Raw genomic sequence first — 24,694 nt, forward strand, 5'->3', positions numbered from 1 at the left:
CACAAGAGAACTGTTCTAAGTCGTCAGTGGGATCCATGACTCTAAGAGAGACTCTTCCCCTAATGAATTGATGAAAGACTATTGTCAGATAGTGAAACTGACTGAAAATGACAAGTTTTGTCTCTATGTTGTTTTGTAGAAAGTGAACAGCTTGTAAGGGGAGGGAAGAGTGTTTTTGAAGTTTCATTCCATTTTATTTTTTTTTCTCCAACTTTTTTTTTTTTATTATTCTTTTAGGATATGTTAATAAACCTATTTGTCAATTTTAAAGTTGAGCCTGCTTTGTTTTTCTCCTAGTCTTTCTCCCACAGAAAAAGTTAAGTACTAAGACCAAAATTTAGTGAACATGAAACCACTACAGACTGAATGACTGGAGTGCAGAAAAACCTGGACTTGACCATTGCCTTAAATTCCAGTAACGCTTATAGGAATCAGCTGGAAAAAATGCTGTTGCAGTATAATAGTGGGATGCCTGGAGGCTGTAGCAGTGAGGCGGTGAAATGATGCCTCATCACCTTTTCAGCTTAAATGGCATTTCACAGCTTGTCAGATATTTTAGCCTTTATGTAAATGGCAAATCTATTCAAACTGGTCTATGCAAATTGGAAGGAAAGTTTTAATAAAAAATCTTTCTTTCTGAAGAATAAAGAAGAGGAGATTCTTTCCAGCCTCCTGTATTAATCTTCTTGAAATTTTACCCTTCCAATACTAGCATCAATCATTTCTTGTTCATTCTAGGATGCCTGAAAGATGCAGTGAATACAGACACAGTGCTTCTTAAAAAAAGGTATTTTTAAGCCTGTGTGTTTGTTCTGCTACAATATGGAGGATAAAAAGGTGAAAATTGTGGGGCAAAAACCCACAAGACCTGCAACATTTCAAACCTACTTAGGAAGAGACATTGTCTGGAAAAAAAGATTTGTTTTGTCTCTAATAAAAATGTGTGTAAAAAATACATGACTGTATAAAACCTACAATTAAGATAAAATCTTGAGAGTCTCCATATAAAGTCTGGGCTTACAGTCATATTATTTCTGAAAGCAGGTGGATATGATGTGGGTAAAAGAAGATTTAGGATGACTAAATTCTAGGTGTCACCTGATGTATACAAATCTGGAAGACAGGGGGGTTTATTCTTGTGTTCAGTGAATATGTGCTAGTAGAATATTACCTATGTACATAGGGATTTTTTTTATTTTTTTTTAAGAAGATGGTGACTGAATGTTTTCCTTTTAGTACTTGTAAATAAAACTGAGGAGATAGTAGAGATATGTTTGTATAGCATTTTTATCAGTAGATCTCTATGGTAGGATTAGAGACATCACAAGTACTTTCAGAGTATCTCTGACAGTATAGAGTGCTAGTGGTAATGCTCTAAACTGAAAAAAAAGTAGGGACTTAACAGCAGTCCTTGGTGTTGGAATGTTATTATGAAGTTGAGAACTTCAAGAATACAGAAGATAAATAGACAGCAGTTTATTTCTCAAGATATGGCATAGTTGTAGATATTGTGAGTGTGAGACCACAGCTGAAGCTCTAACAGGGCCTTTTATTTCTTACCTTTTGCCTCACAACACTTGTTTTACCAGCTACTGAGACTGTGTAGTGTATCACAGAAGCACAAACCCTTTCATGTACTTTCAATAAGTACTTCTTCACCAAGTGTTTTGTTTTCTTTGATTCTTTTTCTTTCTCTTTTAACCTACCATTTAATGACTCTTTCATGACAATTACACAGTCCATGCTTCAGGAGAAATGAGATTTTCCTTAACTCTGCACCATATTTTTGTCTTTCCTATTAATTAAAAGCTATTAGTACCTTAACAGTTTGATTGCAATAATTTATGGATACTGTATTTGTATGTGATTTTGGCAAGTCCTTTTATCAGTTGTTGAAACTGTATTTTAAATCAATATGTATATGTGGTACATTTTCATATCTTTTCATGTTTAACTCAAAATTAAACAACTTACAAGTTCATTCATTGAGCGTAGACCCAAAGCTACATTATCACAGAGTTATTAAAAAATAGGATTACTATCTCTAATTGCTGCTGATGTTTTGTTAGTGTTGTGGTTTACTTCTCTGCTGAAATTTACAACTAAAAGAATTTCATCTACATCTAGGTAATGTCTGCCATCTTTAATTTGCCATAGCCCCATACTCTAGGCAGGCTTAGTGAATAGTAGGAAATCACAAATTGTTTTCTATGAGCACTAGGGCTTTTCCCTTTGAGGTACTGGTTGTTATGTTTGAAAAACCAGAGGGGTGCAAAATAGTTTCTTAGTACTTTCTCTAACAACCTTCCTCGTTAATTTTATATAATTGTCTGAACATGCTGATCAATGAAGTAAAATACATCGTCTAACAAACTCTTTCTTCACGTGTTCTGATCCTGTCAGTTTCATAGCTCAAATACTCATCTTGGTTTAAATTATTCAGGAATAAAAGGAAACATAAAATGTAAAAACAATGATGAGTCTGTTTCCATAGAAACATACAATGCTCTCTGCCAAAATTAAGTGCTGACTTTGTATTCTAAAAGATGGCTGTGCAGACAGCATGTGCTCACTGATCTGCAGATAATGTGTCAAATATCTTCATAGTATGCATCTTCTGACTTTGTTACACATCGTTAACAAATACCTTTATGTGCCAGTATCTTGCTGCCAACTCTTGCTGTAATCTTTGTCACTTTTATTCCATGTTCTGGCTTTGGAATGGAGAAGGAAAAGATGAGTTTCACTTGAATTTTATACTGTAAGTCTCAGGTTATAACAGCTAATAAGCTTGTGAATCTCCTTCTGCCAATATTCTCTGTAAAATCATTGCTCTGGTAAAAATCTTTGTGTATCTCTGGGTACTATTGCTTACAGTAGGCCTGACTTTTCACATCTAGGGTGTGATCATTCATAATAGCAATATTGCTTGTCTGGTAATGTAAATTCTGAAGCAAAGTAGGTTCATTACAAAATGAAGATATAATAAAGCAGACATTATAAAAAAATAGAAATGATTTTTCATTAATTTTCTTAATTTTACAATGCTATCTCTGTCAGTATTTCAAATGATACATTGAAGGCAAAAGTACATAAGCAAGGGTGAGAATATACGAATCAGTTACTGACTAGTAGTTACTAACCATCTGTAGCAGCAGCAGCAACAGAACTCAACAGAACAGAAATTGAATGATTTTTAGTAATATTTGAAAATCTAATAATTTTTAGAGGCTGTACTGAGATAGCTTCATTTTGTAGCATTTAATGCTTTACTGCAGTGAACTCCTTCACTTAAGTCATTCTGATTGCCAACACGTAGAGATAATTTTGGGGAGAAATCAATACACAAAATTTTTTCCTAAAATCCATCCCTGTCTTTTTGCTGTGACCACAGCTTGTGCTTGTTTTCATAAATCCTTCCATCAGAAAACACTGCTACTATGATTAATTCATGATCCTTTTAGGGACTGGAATTTTATTTGCAAATACCACTCTTTAAGGGAGGCAATTTATAAATCTTTAAATACGGATACATAAAAATTATTATAAAAGTTACCAGTGGTAACTTTTGCAAAATGTTGACATCCATTTTCCTCAAACGCATATTTTAAAATCCATTCTGTTTATAGATTTGCAGACTATTAACAATTAAAGAGCTATTCTGTGATGATGAAATTCATTTACAGCAGAATATTTTTCTTTTGGGGGGCAGAAAGAGGTCATTTCACAATCTAGAAAATTGCAGTACATTGTTCTGTCCTATATTCTTAATCTCCAGTTACATAAACAATTTTATTTATTCTCCAATTCGTTTTGCATCTGGATCTCTGATAAAGATTGATCCTCAGCTACTTTCCCCTTGGTCTCTGCTTTGCACTAATACCTAGCAATCATTAAATCAAAATGACATTCTTCCTAGCTGTCTAGAATTGCTTTGGCTGATAGGAACAGCCGTAGTTTCAAGCTACTGAAAACCCGTCATTTGGGCATTGAATTAGCATTGCTGTATTTTAGAAACTGTGTTCAAGGTGTGTCAAATTTGTTTGTTTCATGAGTAACAAAGTTACATACCTAAATGCAAGGTTTGCCCTCACAGAGAGGTGTTTAGACCTTTTCTTTTGCAGGAATACTTCGGGATTGGTTCCATTTTATATGATCCCTTCATTTTACAAACTTACGAAACTCAGACTTCGGGGGAGAGTTGGGAAGAGAGTGACATCTCAGTCTCTATGCCCAGTAGTTCCCTTTCTTCTCTTGAGATTCTGTCTACTTTCTTTTTCCTTTGGTCATTTTCTGTGGAGTTTTAAATTATTTTTTTCTTTTAAACATTTACATTCTTTTTAATGTATCACCACACTATAATAAATAATATTAACACATGAAAAAAAAATCATATGTTGTAAAACCCCAAGTGAGAGTATGAGAAATACACTATTTTTCACAAGCCAAAGAGGGGAAGAATTGCCAGTATGGGCCAGACACAGTGCAGTGCAATTTACTACTTATAGCTAATACACAATGTGGTTCAGCTTATGTTCCAAAAGTCCACACAAAATAGATTTTTTATAACTTGCTCTGCTTTTATTTTATGTCTTCTGATTTTATTTATGAATTAAAGTGGATTGACTATTTGATGTATAGTTTCAAATATGAAGGGGCTTTTTCTCTTACGTCTGAACGGGACCACGTTGCCTGATACAATTATGCAAGCTGCAGTTTGCTTGAACACTGGACTTTTATGTGTACTTTTCAAAATTCATGCCTCAGTTTGAGAGTCATTGTAAAGCTGAGATACATCAGCTTCATCCTTCTCAGTGTCATGCTTGTAGAAAGCATCTTATATCAAATAAGCAACATTTTTATTTATTTGCAAATTTTGATTATTTTCCTACAATACTGAAAGAAGAATGGTTTTCATCATTTTTCTGGTATTCATTAAGGACAGGGAGAAGTAGGAAGTTTTTTCTTTTCCTGCATGTAGAGTAGCATTTTTCCACCTGTTCATATCCATTATTTAATCCTTTTGATACCTGCAGAGTGCATGAGTGTAGCACAAAAGATTAAAGTGGGTTTGGAGTTAAGTGATGTATCTTTTATTTGTCAGTGAGATGGATTTATTACATGATTAAAATGGGAATTTTTTCACTTTCATCATGTAAGCAGAGGTCTGCATTCGCAGAAGTACCTATGACCAAGCAGTGTTCCTTTTATATAAGAGTAAATTTGGAACAACCTTACTCTTCATCAAAATTATACTAACTTTAAACCAACCTAACTGAAATAAGAATATGGTCAATAGTAATTGGACAGCATATTTTTTAATAATTATTTTCAGTACTTGCAAGTTGAAACTCTGAGAAGCATTGTGAGAAATGTTTTCTCATACTATGCCAGTTTGTTAGACATGTTCTCATTAAGTTAACCTATCCTGGAAGAGAACAGAGAAGTCACCCTCTCTTACGGGGAGGGATGAAGTTTTACTCTAATTTCTGAGGATTTGGTCATGCCATTTAATTTGTCACATTTTCAGTTTTACTGACTACATTTCCAGCTTCCCTTTCAGCATTTCTTGCTGTCTTCATATTGCTTTTATTTTTCTCAGGTTTTCTACTTCTGGAAGATAATAAACCTTAAAATGTTAATTTAAAAGATAATTGCACATATATAGAGTTGTAAGTTCATCTTTTTTCTGAAGTTTTACTCACATAGCATAATTTTAGATTTTTGTGTCACCCAAGGTTTTATAATACCTTAGTAAGACATGGGAGAAACTTACAACCACATTGTAATGTTTACATATTTGCTCCCTTGTGCATGTGCAGCCAATAATTTAAGGGGGACCAACATTTCCTTCTGTAATGATACAATTTCTTCAGTCAATGCTATTCGAGCTGTATTTTACTTTATTCCTTTTCCTCATACATATATGGGATTTTTTTGTGCGTGGTCTTGATTTGGAGTTTTTTGTTGTTGTTGTTGTTGTTGTGTTTTTTTTTTGTTTTGTTTTGTTTTGTTTTGTTTTGTTTTGTTTTGTTTTGTTTTAATATTCCTAAATGCTTTGGCCTTTCTTCTTCTGTTAATCTGATTGGTGAGTTTTTGTATATCTGTATGAAAAAGCATTCAAGAGGATCTCTGTTATTTTCATGAACTCAGTGTCTAGATATTACACATACTAGATTTCAACTGTATTTTCTATGCAGAATTTCCATTTAGTAGGTTTTGAATATGTATAGAAAAAAGAAATCTCTAAGCTGCCTTGGAAAATTTACCTGAAACTCTGCTTACCTGAAAATTATCTCATGCATATGATACAAGTGCGCAACAAGATGCTAGCACATGAACAAGTCTCTGAAACATTTCTTTTGGTGGAAAAATCATCTTTACCTCTTACTAGTCTTTTAAACCTAATAGTGTTACAGTAGAGTGAGCTGAATTCAAGTCCTTTTAGTGAATGATAGCTAAAACTTCTCTCTAAGTTCAGATGGTAGGCACTACTCTTAATTTCGGCTTGTGCAAAGCCATGCAGGCAGTTTGCTTTCAAAGGGTGAACAAGAAGTCGGAACTTGAAGAGTATTTCACATTCAGGGTGATACAGGAACTACAACCAGTGAGCTTGACAGGGCTAGCCCTTACCAAAGGTCGTATTTCTGTCACAAACTGTGGGCCAGAAGCCATTGGAACTATTTAAGTGCTGATTTTACAATAATTTTTTTCCAGTTTTATGAAGAATATGAAAATTAACAGTAAACACTTAGAATTATTAATCATGCAGCAAAATCACATCAGAATTATTTTTACTTGTATTCTCAATGTAAGTGAATGAGTATGTTTAACAAATTGGTGGACAGCAAATTTAGAAGAAATGGAAGTAAACAATATTCCAAGAGTATGTTTTATTGAATTTGTTGTTTTGTGTCATTGCAAAAAAATCTGTTTATAATAGCTGAGATAACTTTGTGATCCTCAATAACGTTTGCATTTTTGTTAGCCATGAGAGCTATCAGAGGATAATTCTCATGTGTGATATAAAACAGTTGACCACAGAAGTTACTGAAGTAATTATTGTATCTAGTGTGCTTGTTAATGCCTTGTGGTGGCAAGGTTCAGTTCATCTTGTATTGTCTTTTTTTAGTATGTTAGACCTTATTCCCCAGACTTAGTTAACGTAGCTTATATTCCTTTGACTTCTTTTCCTATTGGCTCATTACATGTGCCACTTACAAAACAGTGACATTGATGTGGTCTTCATTCTGGCAAAAGGAAAAAAGTGTGTCTTGATACCAGTAAGGCTCTTGACATGATGTTTGAGTACATGACATGAGGAAATACAGCCTACTGTATTGACATTATGTTAAATACTCAACCAATGAAAGCCAGGCTAAAAACTGAAATTGGTCTTAGAACAGCCTTCAGCTGTAGAATTATGCAAAGGCTTGAGATAAAAAAATGTCTCTAACTTAGAAGAGATTTAGCTACTGTAACAGGCTATCCTAGGATGTTGTAAAAACTGTTTCGTGAATGTGTTAGATAAGCCGTTTTACAAAGACTGTCTATATATATATATATATATATATTTAGTCCAGCTTTATAGTAGGGAGCTAAGTTAAATGATACATGGAAGTCCTGTTTAGGCTGACATTTTAGTCGGGCCTGTTCTTTTTATTTTTGAGTCTTGCTGTTGTTTTTTGTCAAATCATGTAGAGGGTTTTTGATTTACCAGTTTTAGGAGGAGTAGGTTAATATTCAAAGTACGGAATTTAAAATTAAACTATTAAATATCTATCTATCTATCTATCTATCTATCTATCTATCTATCTATCTGCTTTCTTGCTATAGCATTGGAACAGATTGTTTTCACCTTTATATGAAAATGCAAAAATGCTATGTATTAATTATATTACTAAATTGCCTTGTAATTCATAAATGCTGTTCATTTTACTGTGTATATTGTAAGGTGAAAAATGTAATCATTGGATAACAAAGAACTTTTTGGTCTTTGAGTTACTTGCAGGCATCATTGAAGTTGGAGTAATAGAGAAAATATTCTGTTTATTTCACTCCTACAGAAATGTATCTTCTGCAGGCAGAGAGTTAAGAAAATCTCTGGTGCCTGCATTCAGTGTTTGTATGGACGCTGCCCAGCATCCTTCCATGTTACCTGTGCCCATGCTGCAGGAGTGCTGATGGAACCTGATGACTGGCCATATGTTGTCTACATCACGTGTTTCAGGCACAAGATCAACCAAAATGTGGTAAGGAATATGTTTTTGTATTTGTTAAAAACTGGAATTGCAGAACTAAAGTATGTTTTCAGAGAAACTGAAGGAGAGGATCCACACTGTGTATTATCATAGTTCTGTCTGTCATATTTTCATGCATAGCAATCTTTTATAGCTTGAAGGTTTTTCCTTGTGCTGTTACCTGGGAGAAGTGATACCTGATATGCCTAACACGTTTTTTAATTTAAAGTCCTTGTTGAGTATATTGTTTTGACAGCCAGAACAAATCTCTGAGTTCTCTGTTTTGTTAACCTGAAGTGTATTATAAATACCCAGATCTCAATATCTTGCAAATACTCACAGATCCTGTGAGAAAATGGATGTAGTATATACCTAAAATCTCTGTTCGGCAGCTAGAATCTCTTGAAAAAATCCAATTATAATTATTCTGTCATCTGGCAAAGTAACACTGGCATGCCATGAAAATTCATGTTATGAGTGCCTTTTTATTTCTATTCTGTGCTGAGGAGGAGCCTTTAATTTTAGATGAGACACAATGAAGAATTAGTTTAATGTCTTACTTGAATAAACAGTTAGTATCTCAGTTAAGAGAGAACTTTTGCTATTCATCTTGGGCCTTTAAACCTGTATTTTGCTTCCTAGCAAACCAGAAGGACTTAACTTAGTCTTATTAAGGAAAGAGCTTGGTAAGTTAGTCAAGTTGCAATTTTTTTTCCTCCTTTATGCATTAGAAATGAAAGACATAAACCCAGGTAGTGTCTGTGTAATAGATGTTCTTTCACAAGCTTGTCAGTGAATCCTTGGTCTTTAATGCCAAGACTTAACAAGACTACTGAAGAGTAGGATTTTCTTCCAAGTGTACTAAATTGTAATGCCTCCCAACTAGAGTAATCAGTCCTGAGTGTTCAATCTGCAGGTGATTTTTAAAAAGGGAGACATATTGTTTATCTCTGTTCAAAATTTCCATAGAATTTTTAAGTTTTATAATTTCTTTTTTTCCAAAATGAATGAATTAAACTAGCACACTTTATGTGGTTTTAATGTCTTCAAATGATTTTCCAAGAAAGTTAGTTTGGTTTGAAGAACAAACAAACTTCTATCTGAACAGGCAACTTAAGATACTCTCCTCGGGGTTTTTTGAAAACATTACCATTGGTTGAAAATTACTAGATTAAATTCATGGCCAGTAAAAATAGGGCTAAATAGTAGTAGCTTTTGGGGACAAATCTATATAATCTAGGTAGTGGGATTTGCATCAGTCCCATAAATTCCATGCTTTCTTAGTGATTTTCTTGACCTATCAGAAGAAACCCCATCAACTATGGAAAAAAAACAGGATTTTGTGTGGCTATTTTTTAAAAGGTTGTGTGAAGGACATTGAAAGTCCTTCATGGACTTCCAGTCATGGAAGGAGACTGTTACATCCTTTTCTGAAACTCAGTGCTAACATTTTTTGAAAAGACTCACTATTATTACCTTTTTTTTTCCCCCCAAGGCTCAGCTAAAAGTTAGGTTTGCAAAAGAGAAATAAGTTATGCTTTCATGTTTTCAATTGTGCCAAAATTGGGAAAGAGAGGATATTTTGTTAAAGAATGTTTTTCTGTAAAATTCTTAGCTTACTCCTGAGACAAAGGAGATTGCCATATGTTTTTAAATGCTTGGGTTTTTACTCTGTCTTTTGGATAATTAATCTAATCACGTCTTTAAGCCTTTGGAAGTTTTCTCACCATTGGTTTTCTTGTTATGCTTTTCTTAGCTATTAGCTATTCCTTCATGCAGAAATAAATTGCTCTTCACCATTAGGCATAGCAATGTATCTTACTTCTAATCAAAATTTTTTTTGCCTGTTGTTTTGGTTTCCTTGCTTAGAGACAGAACAGGGAATCATGCAGACTGAAATATTATACTCACTTAGCAAATTTTTACAGGAGTCAAATAGCTTATCTTGTCAGTATGAAAAAATCTCTTCTGGTTGTTCATAAAGCAAGAACAGTATTATTTCTCCTAATTTCAAGGAAAGAAAAATACTTTGATTTTTTTAAAAAATAGACTCTAAATATTGTATCCAAATGTTCAGTGACTACCTTTGTACTGACTCAGTGTTTGCTGCTTTCTTCAAATTAAAAAAAAAAAATCAAAACCCAACAACTCAACCATCAAAGAATGACTTCTGAGCACCAGGAAAAATTGTGACATATACCTACAGTGGTATTTTAATATGTAAATCAATGTGGGTGCTCAACAAAAAAGGCCTACCTAAACAGATAAATATTAATTATTACTATTGTTAGCATATCTGATCACCCCAAGCAAGGGCTTATTGTAGTGATGAAGTAGAATATGCATCCAACTTATTTATGTCTGTGAACTCAAGCAAAATTCTTCAACATACTTTCAGAAGTCTTTTTCACTGGGGATCAGGTTCTGTATTGTCTTCAGTATTTTAGAGCTGTCAGTCATTGAAAACACTGGTGGGGTCTTCTGAAGAAAAATCATCAAAGAGAAAATCAAAAAAGAAAGCAATAATCCTTGAATTTCTCTTGTGCTGCCAAATGAAGTAAATGCAGAAATATTAAGAACTGGAGTTTTTAAATGTTGATATGACTTTTCAGAAATATGTTTCCATGTTCATGGACTGAAGACTAAGGCTGCCTCTTATATTTGCTGAAGGTATAGCTCTAGAAATAACACAAAAATTTGCTAGCAGAACAGTTTTTCTATATGGAGTGGTTTGGGTTATTGCTGTCATTGCCTGTGTTATTTTTAATGTAAACTGGATACATGTAGACAGACCCAGTTACATTTGAAAGAATAATGAAATTTAGAAGAGGCAAAGAAGGAGATTTATATATCTGCTGTTGCTGGTTTTGGAGCTGCTTAAAATTACCTTCTACTATTATCAGCCCGTTCTTAACCTCTGTAGAACATAGGGAATGAAGGGATGCTTTAGATCCTTTTTCTATTGGCTACCTTAGTGATGGAGTGTAATTGTTTGCCACTGTCTGCTAACTACTGCCAGCCCCTGAATATCTCAGAAAGACCAAGCCATGCCTTCAGAAGGACATGTTATTCAAAAATCATGAGCTAGATTATATTTGAAATGTCATGCATAATTTCTATGCTGAAATTGGAATTCCAAGGAGTAAATGACATGAGATTTAAGTTCCTGTATGGAGTAAGTCTCAGATCTTAGAGGATCCCCCATTAAAAACTGTTGCCTGAGAACATTTCTAGGTATTTAGATGTACATCAGATATTTACTTCATGATAGTTATTATGAATTCATATTCACGCAGTTTATGTAGTTAAGGTTTTTGTTTCCTGCCATACAGAAAATGAAGGAGAAAGTATTTTTCCCTTTTATCTTTTTGAAGTTTGCACACAGAATGGGAGATTATCTTTCTTTGTATCTCGTTGATTTCTATATTTCTGCCACTATCTTAGTTCATTCTTGGCTTTGGTACCATTAAAGAAAATCATGCTCTTTAAACTACGGCTTTCTCAATAATCTGGTAACTACCACAGCTGTTTCTTTAATCTGATAGACTCCCTAACATAACAGCTGTCCTTTCTGATCAAAAGTGACATTCTTAACATCAGTAAATTTTTCAGATTTTCTTTCAGGAAATGTTTTCTGGGACATGCAATCAATTACAGTGTGTACTTGTGAATATGTTTTTCTGAGAAGTAAATTAAGAATCTTATGAAGACAGCATACCAAAAAATAATCTCCTTGAGCTAGAATGCATTTCTGGGTTTTATTACTTTTTCTAATGAGAAATGGCCTTCCTTCTCTGAAAATTTTATCATTAAATTAATCTGTATTGTCTCTTAAAATATTATCATTTGCCCTCCATCTTCTTTGAAGAGTTACATCTTCTTTCAGAGAAGATTTAAACCTTTTAAGAGAGCAATATCTCCTTGGGTTTATGTAGTATGATACTTTTTCTGTTATCTCATAGAAATAAATCAATTAATAGTCTCAAGATTACATCTGATCCACCTCTTCCCCCACCAAAAACTGAAGAGGATAAAATAAAAAATTGAAAGATAAATTACCATGTATGTTTACATATGTTTCAATATTGGATAAAACACGCTTGTGGACTTTTTATTGCTCCTTTGATAATATCAGTCAATTGCTATTTATGTAGTTAATTTTTATACTTAGTCTATCTATAGACAGTCAAAATTAGAAAGAAATAATTTTATTATACATGTAATGGTTAAATAATTTGTGTGTATGCTCAGAGCATTATTTCTAGGAAATGGAAATGCTTTAGGAACTTCATTGTGTTTTATTATCTGAGGTGACCTCAACTAAATCCTACAAATATCTGTGACAGGCAGAGTTCTGACACACAGAAATTTAGTGCACGGCCTATAAAAATGGCACAGAATATTTGTACTTGGTAAGCCCTTTGTCTTCAGGAGCAGAGAGGTTTAAAAATTATAAATCCCATTAATAGGTCCAAGAAAGAAGCCCAGTAGTGACAGAAGTCAGTGCTAAAACAGAAGTCTTCATGTTTGGGGTGGGCTTTTCCTCTTACGCCAAAGCATTCACTTTACTGCTAATACTCAAAATCTAACTAAAAGAACAGATGCTGTTCTTTATTCAATTCTACTGATAAAAATTCTACAGGTCTAGGATTTTCCAGATTTTCATAAGAAAATTTTAAGACTATTATATTGACTGAAGAATTTACTGCCTTTGAAGGTTTCTAAAGCAGTGCTAGGAAATTTGATTATTACTTTAGTGTGGATTGTGTATAGAAGTATTCTTTTACAGTTTATATAAACATTTCTAATTACAAATATTTCATCCTTAGATGTTCCAGTGCACATGCATCTTACATAACTAGAAATGTTCAATTCTTCAGGCGTAGCCAAAATCACAGTAGCTCCCCTTTGCATAAAAACAATGGACCTTCATGAGATATTGAATAGTCAAGCTCATAAGAAGGAAGTGCCTTCTGTGTGTTTCTTGGATAAGAAGATAGTGATTTTATATTTCCTGGCGAAGAAAATTGCTTTTTGAGTGGAAGGTTCACAGGGATACAACAGTTGGGAGCTGAGATATTACAGTTGACTGCATGGTATGATCTTCTTAGAGATTGCCTTCCTACAATGTTCCATTGTTCTTATATTTATAGAATCCATCAAGTAGTTATTGATGTAGAATTTTTGCATAGTTTAACAACCCTGCTAGTCTTCTGATTGATATAATTAGCACTGGAGAATTAGAAGTGAAAATTGAAAAAAAAAAAGTTACTGATAATACTATGCAAATAACTGATGAAGAGTGATCAGTGCTGCTTGAAGATTTAAAGCAGAAGTTCTGCACAATGTGACTCAAAAAGTTCCTCAGATACACTGCTGTAGACAGCCCTGGCAGGAGCTGGATATGTATTTAGTTATTGCACCTCACTGGGCAAAATTTCATTCTATTATGTAGAATCATACAGAAATCCAGTACTTCAAAATCTCATCATTTAAAATAATCAGAGCCATACTCTTGGTTCATTGCATCTTATGTCTTCAGAAAAATTCTACAAATTATCCTGCAAATAAAAATTACAAATTTTTCTAATTATATATTATTGATGTAATGCAGAATAGTTTTAAGGCATCAATTGCAGAAACATGCTTTGATCTGGTATTCTTCAGATGTCATTTGTTTTCCCACAATGTGAAGAAATTTTGTATGTAAAAGAAATTATGTTAACATGATTGAATTAAATTAATTTAATTTGAAGTTTTTATCTTGAGTGGTGAGCTGTTACAAACCTATTTTTACACTGACAATTTATTTATGCGTAATCTGGTATTTTAAATTTATTTTTTCTTTTAAATTCTTCTTTTATTCCAAGAGAGCTAAAGTATGTGGGAAAGCCATTACAGTTGGGCAGACAGTCATCACGAAACACAGAAATACACGATACTATAGTTGCAGAGTCATAGGAGTGACATCTCAGCTTTTCTATGAAGTCATGTTTGATGATGGCTCCTTCAGTCTGGATACTTTTCCTGAAGACATTGTAGTAAGTACTTTCTCAGATTCATTCTAGTTTGTTTTCTTGATTTTTGGTTTTGGGGTGGGTTTTTGTAGAATATGATTGATTTTATTTTTTAATTAGAGAGTTGGAACCTCTTGTTGGAACCTTAGAACCTTCTTACGACCTTGAGGAAATAACATCTTAATATTCAGTTCATATTTGTTGCTTTAACTACTGAGTATGATTGTTTTCTAGTGGGCTTCCAAACTTTAGTTGTTCTAATTAGTCTTTGCCATTTGACCAAATGAATCAAGGGTAATCTTTGAAAATCTTTTAATTAAATAAGAAATATGTATTTAATAAAGGATATGAAAGAGGGAATTCCATATATCCTTCTCTGACACTTAGAGATAAGTTGTAAAAATTCCTTGCAGACTAGAAAACTTCTTCTGTAATGGAAAAGAATAACTCTCAAGAATCTGTTCTAACAACTTATTTATTCTTCCTGATATTTAGTTTGTGAGATTACATTATTAATGATAAAAATCATCAGGGAGAAGATAGTACCTTATCTATATATAGTATAGTTTATTGCGTTTTCAAAAAACAACTGAGATTTTGATTTCCCTTATGCACTTACATAAACTACCATGGCTCTCATAACTGTTAAAGATCACATTGTGCTCTTGGCACATAGGAGCAAAATTTGCAGTTGGAGAAAGATTCTGTTTCCCTCCACTTTTGCAATGAATACATTGGATGTTAAGCTTTGTGGTGTTCACTGAATGCCCTTTGACACCTTTCTTGTGATGTGACTCTAATCCTCGTTTATCTTCATGATCCTCTGCGTCTTTTATGTCCTAAGCCAGTACTTTTGGTGTACCTCCTACTAACTTCTAGAAGTTAAAGCCTCTAAGGACCACTGATACACAAAAGTGCTGTTTGTTGCAAGACAACTTTTCACTTTGTCCTGTTTGGTATGTAGAGGAGAAGAGCCTGGCTTACACAGTGGTGCCAGAGAATACTGGCTTTGCAGCTCAAGGGATACAACTCCTAGGAGCGCTCCACATTTTTCTCCTGTGAAAGTCTTTGAGCTCTTCTGCTTTCTGCAGACCTGATATTTTCCTGAAAGTAGCATTAACTGACAGATATATCAGTGGAAATGGTACTGTTGTTCTTAGAAGCTTCTCAGTTATTGAAAAGTCTGGCATCTTTTGAAAATACGGTATTTGAAAGGAGGCATTTCAGATCAGTGTTTGGGGATTGAGCTGTTTACCTCCCAATGGTCTGAATAGAAGTCAGTCAGCAAATCTCTCTTACATGTCTTTGAAAATTTATTCTTTAATGTGAAGCACTGCAAAAGTATCCGTTAATGATTAAAGACATTCTGATTTAGGATGATCAAGATACTAAGTAAATGTGGCTGTACTGTTATTAGAAACCCTTTTTGTAAATGCCTGCATCAAGGATCTGGTAAGGCAAAAATGAGGAACTGCTTGTTGTCCTAGTAGGGGAATCTGATCTGGAGCCAAGAATAAATGTAATCAGGTCTGGATATGCCTCAGTGCTTCTCAGATAGTGGATGAACAAAATATAATTGTTTGATGTAAACACCAAATGAATTTCTCATTCCTTATTTCACAACATTTCACAACAAGAAATCTTGTTGTGTTTTCATTAGATAATATACCAGTAGTTAATGGCACTGGAAAAAAAAGTGGTTTTTCTTCTTCTCAGCGTAAAACTTACTAATCCATGCAATGTGCATTTCACATGTTAGTGCCACTGGGAGGACTTGTTCATCAAACCTGGTGTGAAAGCAATGTTGCTGCCTGTTGAACTTACTTCTCTAATCTGATTTCCCTTTTCAACCAGCTCACAAAAACAGCAGGAGCTTTTTGCTCTTCCAGTATGTGCAGAATCCGCTATATAATTTCAGCTCAGCTCACAATAGACCAGAATTTCAATGTTCAGACAGTGATTTATTTTTGAGGAGGAAAATAGGGAGCAGGGAAAGTTCAGTCTTGAAGCTTAATGAAACTCTGTTGGCATTCAATAACAACCAAATCAGGGTTCATTGTTCTCTTCTCATATGTATTTCTCTTGGTTTGTGTTAGCATTTACTAAATAGATGAGCTGAGGTTAACTAAGTGTGTTAACTGTAGACCCATATTTAGATTTTTAAATATCAACATTATTTATTGCTTGGGTGTTATATCTGATTTCTTAGACTAATCACTCCTCAATTACAGGGTTTAAACCTGTGAGTTAGCTGTCCAATATGCTAACCAATCCATTTTCCTTCAACCCAGAAGGTGTAAGAGGGGTGAAGAAGTATATTGATACAATCTTTTCCTGGAAACAACAGCTGGACAAATTCCTCTTGCAATTTGTGGGAAGACTACAGTAATGGAGACAGTACAAGATATCTTAAAGGACAACTTGTGAGACGACAACTTTCACAATTAGTTTAATGTTGCATGCACACAACTAGGGAGTACACATACTGCAATCCTGAGTAACTGATACCAGCAGACAGCATGTATGTGTGTCACTTGCTACTTCTTGAAGTCTTAATGCTCTATAACTTGTCAAACACCCCTAGCAGAGCACCAAGAACTGTACTGTTCTGACGAGTAGACCAGATGTCAGTTCACAGATTATGCATCAGGAAGTTCTCAGTTCTTTGGTCTGGTTATTTAGGTGGGGTATCCCACAATTCCAGGTTTTTGTTTTTGTTTTGATACCTAATGGCTATGGCACTGGCATATCTTAGCATTTTGCTAGAAATTATTAGTTTTGGTATATAGCTAGAAGATTTATTTGCTGCTGTATATATTGTGGCTGCCAATATGCCTTATATACATATATGCATGAGATAAGTTGTTCCCATGTTATATTATTAAAATCACAGAAGAATAAGGAGAATTTGCAGTATACATGTTTGGGGGGGAGATAGATACCACCATATTATATTGATTGCAAGGAATAAAACAGATAATTGCAGAGTGAAGCATGCTTTGAGTGGTCTTCTGTTGAGCGGTCTCATTACAGGAGAGCTGAGCACACACCACCTGAAATATTAAACATCTTTCTAGGCTCTTGCCCCTTTAAGCACCCTGGTCCTTCATTGATTAGTTTACAGAGAATTCTTTGATGTCATGGATTCACCTTGTGGTTATCAAGTGTGGAGTTTCTTTATGTGACCAGATGACCACCGATGGCAAAAGGAAGGAGCCTGCTCTTTGTCCGGGAGGGAAAATATTGCTTTATTTGCCCGGGAGCTAGTTTTAGGTCCTTTCCCGTTCATGCCAGAGCCAGGTCTCTCGAGGCCCATGCCCCCGTGCCGGGGCTTTTTCCCCAGGGGGCAGGGCCCAGAGGCAGGGACAAGCCACTGCCCAATCAGGGATAACATGGGAATGGAACAGAGTTAGGTTACATTTCAATGTGGGGAATGGGCCCGGCCCAGCATGGACAAACCACATGATGTAGTTTCTAAGGGAAACTGGGGAAACATTACAAACCAAATGAAGCTCAATATTAACCAAATTAGTACACTGTAACAATCAAGAAAACTAGGTGAACAAAAATGAGTGTAATTGCTGCCGTGACAAAACCACGCTGTGCTTAATTTACTTATAATGTATAAATGTTGGAGTTATGCACTGAGAAGGTAAAGTTGGTCTGTGGGTAGTCATGTCCACAACCCAAAGTGAATTTTACTTATTAAAATCTATAGATAAAATAACATTGTTTTAACATGGTAGCTTATGGAATGCTGCTGTAATTATTCCTTAAAAGCAAGAGCATCTGAAGTGCTGATGAAATGAGATGTGTTTGGAAGAAAAATTGATCCTATATTCAGGAGTTCATGAGGATTTTTGCAGAACCACAATCTCGAAAATTTTCTGAGCTTCTAATGAAAAACAAAAAGCATCCTTTTGAAAAAGTATATATTACTTCTGGCTAAGACATTCAGATTACAGCTGTCAAAAGCAGGAATGGGAAATTAATTTTCACAAATCATATAGGTAAGAAAAGACCTTTAAAATCATTGAGTTCAACCATTAACCTAATACTGAGGCCACTAACCAAATCCATAAGTGCCACCTCTGCATGTCTTTTGATTTCAACCAGAGCTGTTGACTGCCTCTTTCCTGAGCAGCCTGTTCCAGGGCTTGAAAACCCTTTGAATTACATTTTTTCCTCATTTCCAATCTAAACATTTACTAGGGCAAACTGAGGCCATTTTCTCACATCTCAGATCACATCTCACAAGGCAGTACTTGTTGCCTGGGACAAGAGGCCAACTCCCACATGGCCTACACCTTCCATTCATGCAGTTGTAGAAGTAATAAGGTCACCCCTGAGCCTCCTTTTTTTCCAGGCTAAACACCCCCAGTTCCTTCAGCTGCTCCTCACAGGACTTACGCTCTAGGCCCTTCACCAGCTCCATTGCCCTTCTCTGGTCTCCCTTCTTGGAATGAGGGGCCCAGAGCTGAACACAGGTATCAAGGTGTGGCCTCACCAGTGCTGAGTACAGGGGGCAATCCCTGCCCTGGTCCTGCTGGCCACAGTATTGCTGATACAGGCCAGGGTGCCACTGGCCTTCCTCAAACCTGCAGTGTTGCCTGGGTTTGTTGTGACTCAGGGGCAGGACCCAGAATTTGGTGTGGTTGAACCTCACACCACTGGCCTTGGCCAGTCCAGGTCCTTGGCCATCCAGCCTGTCCAGATCCCTCTGCAGAGCCTTCCTGCCCTCCAGTAAATCAACACTCCAGCAAATCAGCCCAGCTTGGTATCCTCTGCAAAGTGACCATTCATTTGATCCTGTTGTCCAGGTCATCAGTGGAATTTTTGAACAGAACTGACCCTAGTGCTGAGCCCTGGGGAACACCACTGATGACCAGCTCCCAGCTGGATGTAATTACATCCACTACCACTCTGAGCCCCGACTTCCAGAAGGTTTTTTACCCATTGAAGTGTGTCTGTCTAAACCATGGAAACACAGTTTCTCCAGGGGAATATTGTGTCATGCAATCAAAGACTTTACAAAACTCCAGGCAGCCAACATACACAACGTTTTCCTTATCCACTAAGCTTGTCACTTTGTCACAGAAGGAGATGCTATTGGTCGAGCATCACCTGCCTTTCACAAACCCCTGCTGGCTGGGCCTTGTTGTGTCACATGCTGTTTGATGACATTTGGGATGATCTGCTCCATGACTTTCCTTGGCACTGAGGGAAAGTGCCACTTTCCCAGGCACTCAGTCTGACAGGCCTGTAGTTCCCTGAGTTCACATTTTGACCCGCCTTGAAGATGGGTGTAACGTTTGTCAATCTCCATTCAATTAGGACCTCCCAAGTTAGCCTGAATGGCTGGGAAATGATGCAAGGTGGCTCAGCAAGCTCTGCCACCAGCTCCCTCAGTGCGAGGGATCCCTGGGTGGATCCCACTCGGTCCCATAGACTTGTGTGTGTCTAAGTGGTGTAGCAGGTTGCTGACCATTACCTCTTGGGTTGTGGAGGCTTCATTCTGCTCCCCTACCCCTGTCTTCCAGCTCAAGGGACTGGTTCTCACAGAACAACTGGTATTAAAGACTGAGGCAAAGCAGTTAATTACCTCAGCCGTTTCCTCATTCTTTGTCACTATGATTCCTCCACAGTTAAGGATGGAGATTCTTTTTAGCTTTCCTTTTGGTGTGAATATTTACTGAAACATTTTTCATTGCCTTTTGTGGCAGTAGACAGATTACTTTCTGGCTCACTTCGGCCCTTCTAATTTTCTCCCTGCATAACCTCACAACATCCTTGTAGTTCTCCTGAGCTGGCTGCCTCTTCTTGTTAAGGTGATAAACTTTCGTTTCTTTCCTGAGTTCCAGTTAGACCTCTCTATTCAGAGATAATTTCATTTAATTTTTGCATGTGTTGTGTCTGACATTTTCCTTGATTTTTTTTTTTTTGTTTGTTTGTTTGTTTACCAGTTTTTTTTTTAATTGGATGCCACCTTATCTTGAGAAAAATTCAAGCATGGAAAAAGCATCACCAAGTAGTGCATTTTTAACATACCAACAGTGTTACCTAAATCGTTAACAGAATTTTGTTGATACTTACTGCAAGTACCTTCCTCCAGGAGTGGAGGCAAGAAAGCCCTCAGTGTGAAGAGAAAATGAGGAGATTGAAGTCTGTCTTTCTGTGTCTATCAATACTTTAAATTTGCCACTGTCAGAAGAGGGAGGAACAGGGCTCTTGAGAACTCTGACAACCAAAGTACTTCACTAAAATTACTACAAAGTCTACAATTTGTTACTGTGTGCACCTAGATTTCACACATCTAAAATTGTTATACCCTGCTTTGTTTAAAAAAAAAAAAAACAACCAAAAACAAAACAAAAAAAAACCAAACAAAAACCCAAACCCCCCACAAACAAACAAACAAAAACACAGAAAAAAGAGTACATTTTAGATACTAGTATTTGAAGAAAAAACCTGCCAGTGTGATAGCAATGTAGTTTTAGAGTCTGTTAAAGAAATAAACCCCTAACAATAGCCTACAACTTTTTTTCAGTGAGGGACTTCTTTGCAGTCTCTACCATCCCAGGCAACAAATGTTACTTCATATCCTACAAAATTATGGGATAAAAGTTTTGACATCCCACTCTATTAAATGTGACCACACTCTATTGTGTATGCATTCTGCTGTATACACATACACTCTATGCACTGTGTGTGTAAAGCTGCCAATTCTGCCTGCTTTGATGATCATGGACTTGCTGAGGTTTTGCATGATCTTTCCTGGCTCACATATCTGGCAGGGGTTCAAAACTGTGAAGGCATTTATAATCTTAGTAATTACCTGAGACAAGGGGAACTAATTGAAGTAATTTACAGGTGGAGGAGTCAGGTTGAATACAGATTGTCCCAAGAAAATAAGGTGTTATTAGACAAATGAGAGACAGAGCAGATATACTTCATCCTCCTTTGAGATGCAAAACAAATGGGATTTCACTGGATAGTTTTTCAAAAATTGTTTCTTCCAGACTTACTAAAGGGAATATTAGTAGAAAACCATAATGTGCCATTATTTTGGTGGGACTTTTTGTATGTGCAGATTAGAAAAGCAAGCTCACTTTTGAGAGCTGTGAGTGTCAGTGCTCAGGATGTGATTTCAAGAACAAAATCTTGTTTCCAGGAACTTCTCCCTAATGGCTTTATTCATGACCACTGACTTGCACTGGTGCAGGAAATGTTTATCTGCAGATGTGATACTCAGTTAGCTTCTCAGTATCTTTTATGTTAATACATTTGCCTCTGCTTTTGAAAAACCATATGTCTTGAATGATAGACATTTAGATATACTGGGGTAGCAGTCTTGAGAGCCCATTTAATGTCCACCTGCATCTGAAAAAATATTTTTGATTCTAGTCCTAGTAATTCCCAAGGGAATTACTGGGGGCTGTGTTCTTTTGACAATTTTTCTTAGAAGACATATGTTACTTTTCTTCTATCAACCTTGTCTGGCATTATGAATGACTAAACTCCTGATTAGTTTCGAGCAATTTTTTCTAGTGATTTCTCTTCTGTATACCTTTCTCTCTTCGTGTCTTCTGACAACTTTTTCTGCTTGACTATCTATCAAGTTTTATTATAATGGCATGCAAATCTGTAAAAATTGGTAAGGAAATTAGAATGGCTGAATTTGCACATTTTCTGGGCCATCTGTAGATTTTGGGTGCACTCCAGTATCACCATCACCAGCAGTTTCTGAGAATGTGAAATACAAGTATAATGCATTTCTGAAGGTAGCAAGAGGCTAGATTGTATTTGGTATAGTCAAAAGTTCTGAGAATCATTTTTGTGATGTGGGAAAAGAGATATAATGAATTATAATAGGTTTAGCAACTTTCTAAAAGGTTTCTTAACTGTGACATTGAGTCTATATACTGAATAACGTGCAATTCATGTTGATCTGGTACAGTTGTTTTTTGCAGCATTACAAAATTGCTGTGTAATTGAACTTGCTACTCAGCAAGTTGTATGATGTGATCATTAACAAGTAATTCTGAAAAATTTTGGAAAGCAAGTTTGACATGTTGCATGACATGTCTCAGGAAAAACTCAAGTTTCTTTTTCTGGCTTGGTGGATTTATAGAGATGGTGTAGGATTTTGCATTCTTGTTCTGTGAAATACTCCAATAATTTAAATATTTATATATGTTATGAAGAATTTACTTTGAGTTTGTGGAAAGGGAAAATTTATTTTAACGTATTTTTGTAGTTGTGAACTTTTCCACTAGATTTACAAATGCTTATTCACAGAGTGTTATGGTTTTTACATGTGAATAATTGTTTACATCTTCTGAATACTAATACAATTTAATTCCTGTTTTTAAAATTGTGTTCTTAATAAGTTAATATCAAATGATTTCAAAACCAAAGACTAAGTTCTAAGACTGCAGATTGAAGGGTTTTATTCCATTGTTTAACTCTTGAAGCTACAAAACATCAACAGATGTAATAGTCTTATTTTAATCTAAAACTTGTTGTACAGTACTATAACTTCTGATTCAAGTGAGTCACTTTCATTTTACTTCATTATGGAGAACATGAATAATTTTTCTGTTGCTCCTGCTTTTTTCTTCCTATTACAGCAGAAAGACAGACAACTTAGTAGATAAGCATAAAAATGAATATTGAACAGATTATAGGTAAATTAAAGGCTTTCAAATATCCATATTATCTTTATACCATTTCCTTGTAGAATAGCCTTTCCACTTTATGAAGAAATGCTTTATGGATCCTTAACAGTGATGATGTTAGATGAGTTGAAGGTAATGACTCACAGCTCAGCAGGAGAAACAAAATGGAAGATAAATCATTAGTTTGCAGTTCATGGTAAGATGGCTGACTTTGCAATGAGGCAGGTGAGAGACAGAAATATATTACAACGGTTCTTGTGTTTGCAAAGACGATGTGTGTCCTTGTCTGGGACCACAATGAGTACAGCTGTGATGAGCCTATGGAGCATGGTGAAATACCTAGAATTTGCACAGGAATCTTTGAGATGCCGTGGGACTACTGGGATTGGGACAGGAGCGTTATTTCACCTCCCACCTCTTTTCTGAAGTAATCCAGGAACTGTAGGATTTTTTCATCTGTTATTTTACAATATTGTTGTGAAGAAGAAGATTATTTCCAGACTTACCGAGGGTCAGTGTAGGAAGTGTTGGAAGACTTGCATTTTCCTTGAGGTATGTTGCATCCTGAGGAAGGGGCAGGAGCAGCACATGAGCTGATCTGTGTACTCATCTGACTGTAACTGATTTACAGGGAGCCACTATACAGATGGGCAGGATACGAGGCACTAGTGTAGCATTCAGTTTCATCTGACTTTAATGTAAGCATAAGATAGGATTTTCTGCTGCACTACAGAAGCCTTGTTCCACATAGCAAATTAGATAACCGGGTGTCCTTGACAGCTTCAGCTTCCTACTGCTGACCCTCAGTTTTGTCCCATAGGTGTATATTGTATGCTTTAGTGTCCTCTCTACTGTACCTTACTGTGAAGCCCAGTACCACACTGGATATCCTAAATTGCATTCTGAAATGTAGGTTTGGGTTGTTGTCTTCTGGGCAATTCTGTGTGTATCAATCAGCATTATGCATGAATTTGTGTTATTAATACTTTGCTGAAAGGCAATGCAATGGTTAAAGTAGTAACTTTCTAAGCTGGATAGAAAATAAGAAATTTTTAGGTTTATGTGAGAGTGCACGGTCCCATTTATATTCCAATTTTCTTTTGTTAAAGCGTATATTCACTTTATAGGAGAAATTTCAGTAATATTTTAAAGACAACATATTACACATAAATTTAAAGTATTTTTATACTCCCATTCCATGATTCAAGGCTAAATTTGTTGAATTACAGTAGCTATTTTGTTAATCTGGTGATTTCACTGAATTTATACCAATTCAAACCAGGAACTGCACTCCTGGGAATCAGGCCTTCTCTTTCAAATGCTAATGCACTGTGTAAATTGCTGTTCCTGTTTAGATAAAAAATCTGACTGTGTCAAATTAGCTATCAGTCTCCTTTTCATTCAAATTGTCTTGGAATATATGAAACCTAATTTTGTGTTTCTAAAAATTTGCATCAACTGGTATGTACTATCAGCTTCAGAAAGAAAAACAGTTTGACAATCTATTGAGATTAGTGGTTGTTTCAGAGACTTCCCACTATCTGTTTCTCCACTTGCACTTTAATGGTGTTGGTAGATATATTCAGTGTTTGCAGTTGCAGTGTGGTATTTGTCTTTATGGCCAGCTTTTCTAAATTGGAGGTGTTGGTTGTAATCACATTAGTCATGCTCTTTTTATGAAACAATCACTAGTAAGCAGGACTGTGGAAACTTAATCATTCGTGTTGAAAGTTAATATTAGCTGAAGGAGTGTACGCAG

The 24,694-nt window shown here is 35.6% G+C and overlaps 1 protein-coding gene across 5 annotated transcripts in view; it reads left to right on the forward strand.

Moving 5' to 3' along the window:
• The window catches only part of KDM4C (lysine demethylase 4C), a 271,307-nt gene that overhangs the window by 229,873 nt on the left and 16,740 nt on the right, over positions 1 to 24,694 (forward strand). For all 5 annotated transcript variants that reach the window (XM_040090380.2, XM_040090379.2, XM_040090381.1 and 2 more), the window contains 2 exons: positions 8,067 to 8,252; positions 14,111 to 14,281. In XM_040090380.2, the coding sequence (XP_039946314.1) occupies positions 8,067 to 8,252; positions 14,111 to 14,281 (357 nt within the window). The remainder of the gene's footprint in view (positions 1 to 8,066; positions 8,253 to 14,110; positions 14,282 to 24,694) is intronic.

This window comes from Hirundo rustica, chromosome Z (assembly GCF_015227805.2).
Source record: "Hirundo rustica isolate bHirRus1 chromosome Z, bHirRus1.pri.v3, whole genome shotgun sequence".
Classification (NCBI taxonomy): domain Eukaryota; kingdom Metazoa; phylum Chordata; class Aves; order Passeriformes; family Hirundinidae; genus Hirundo; species Hirundo rustica.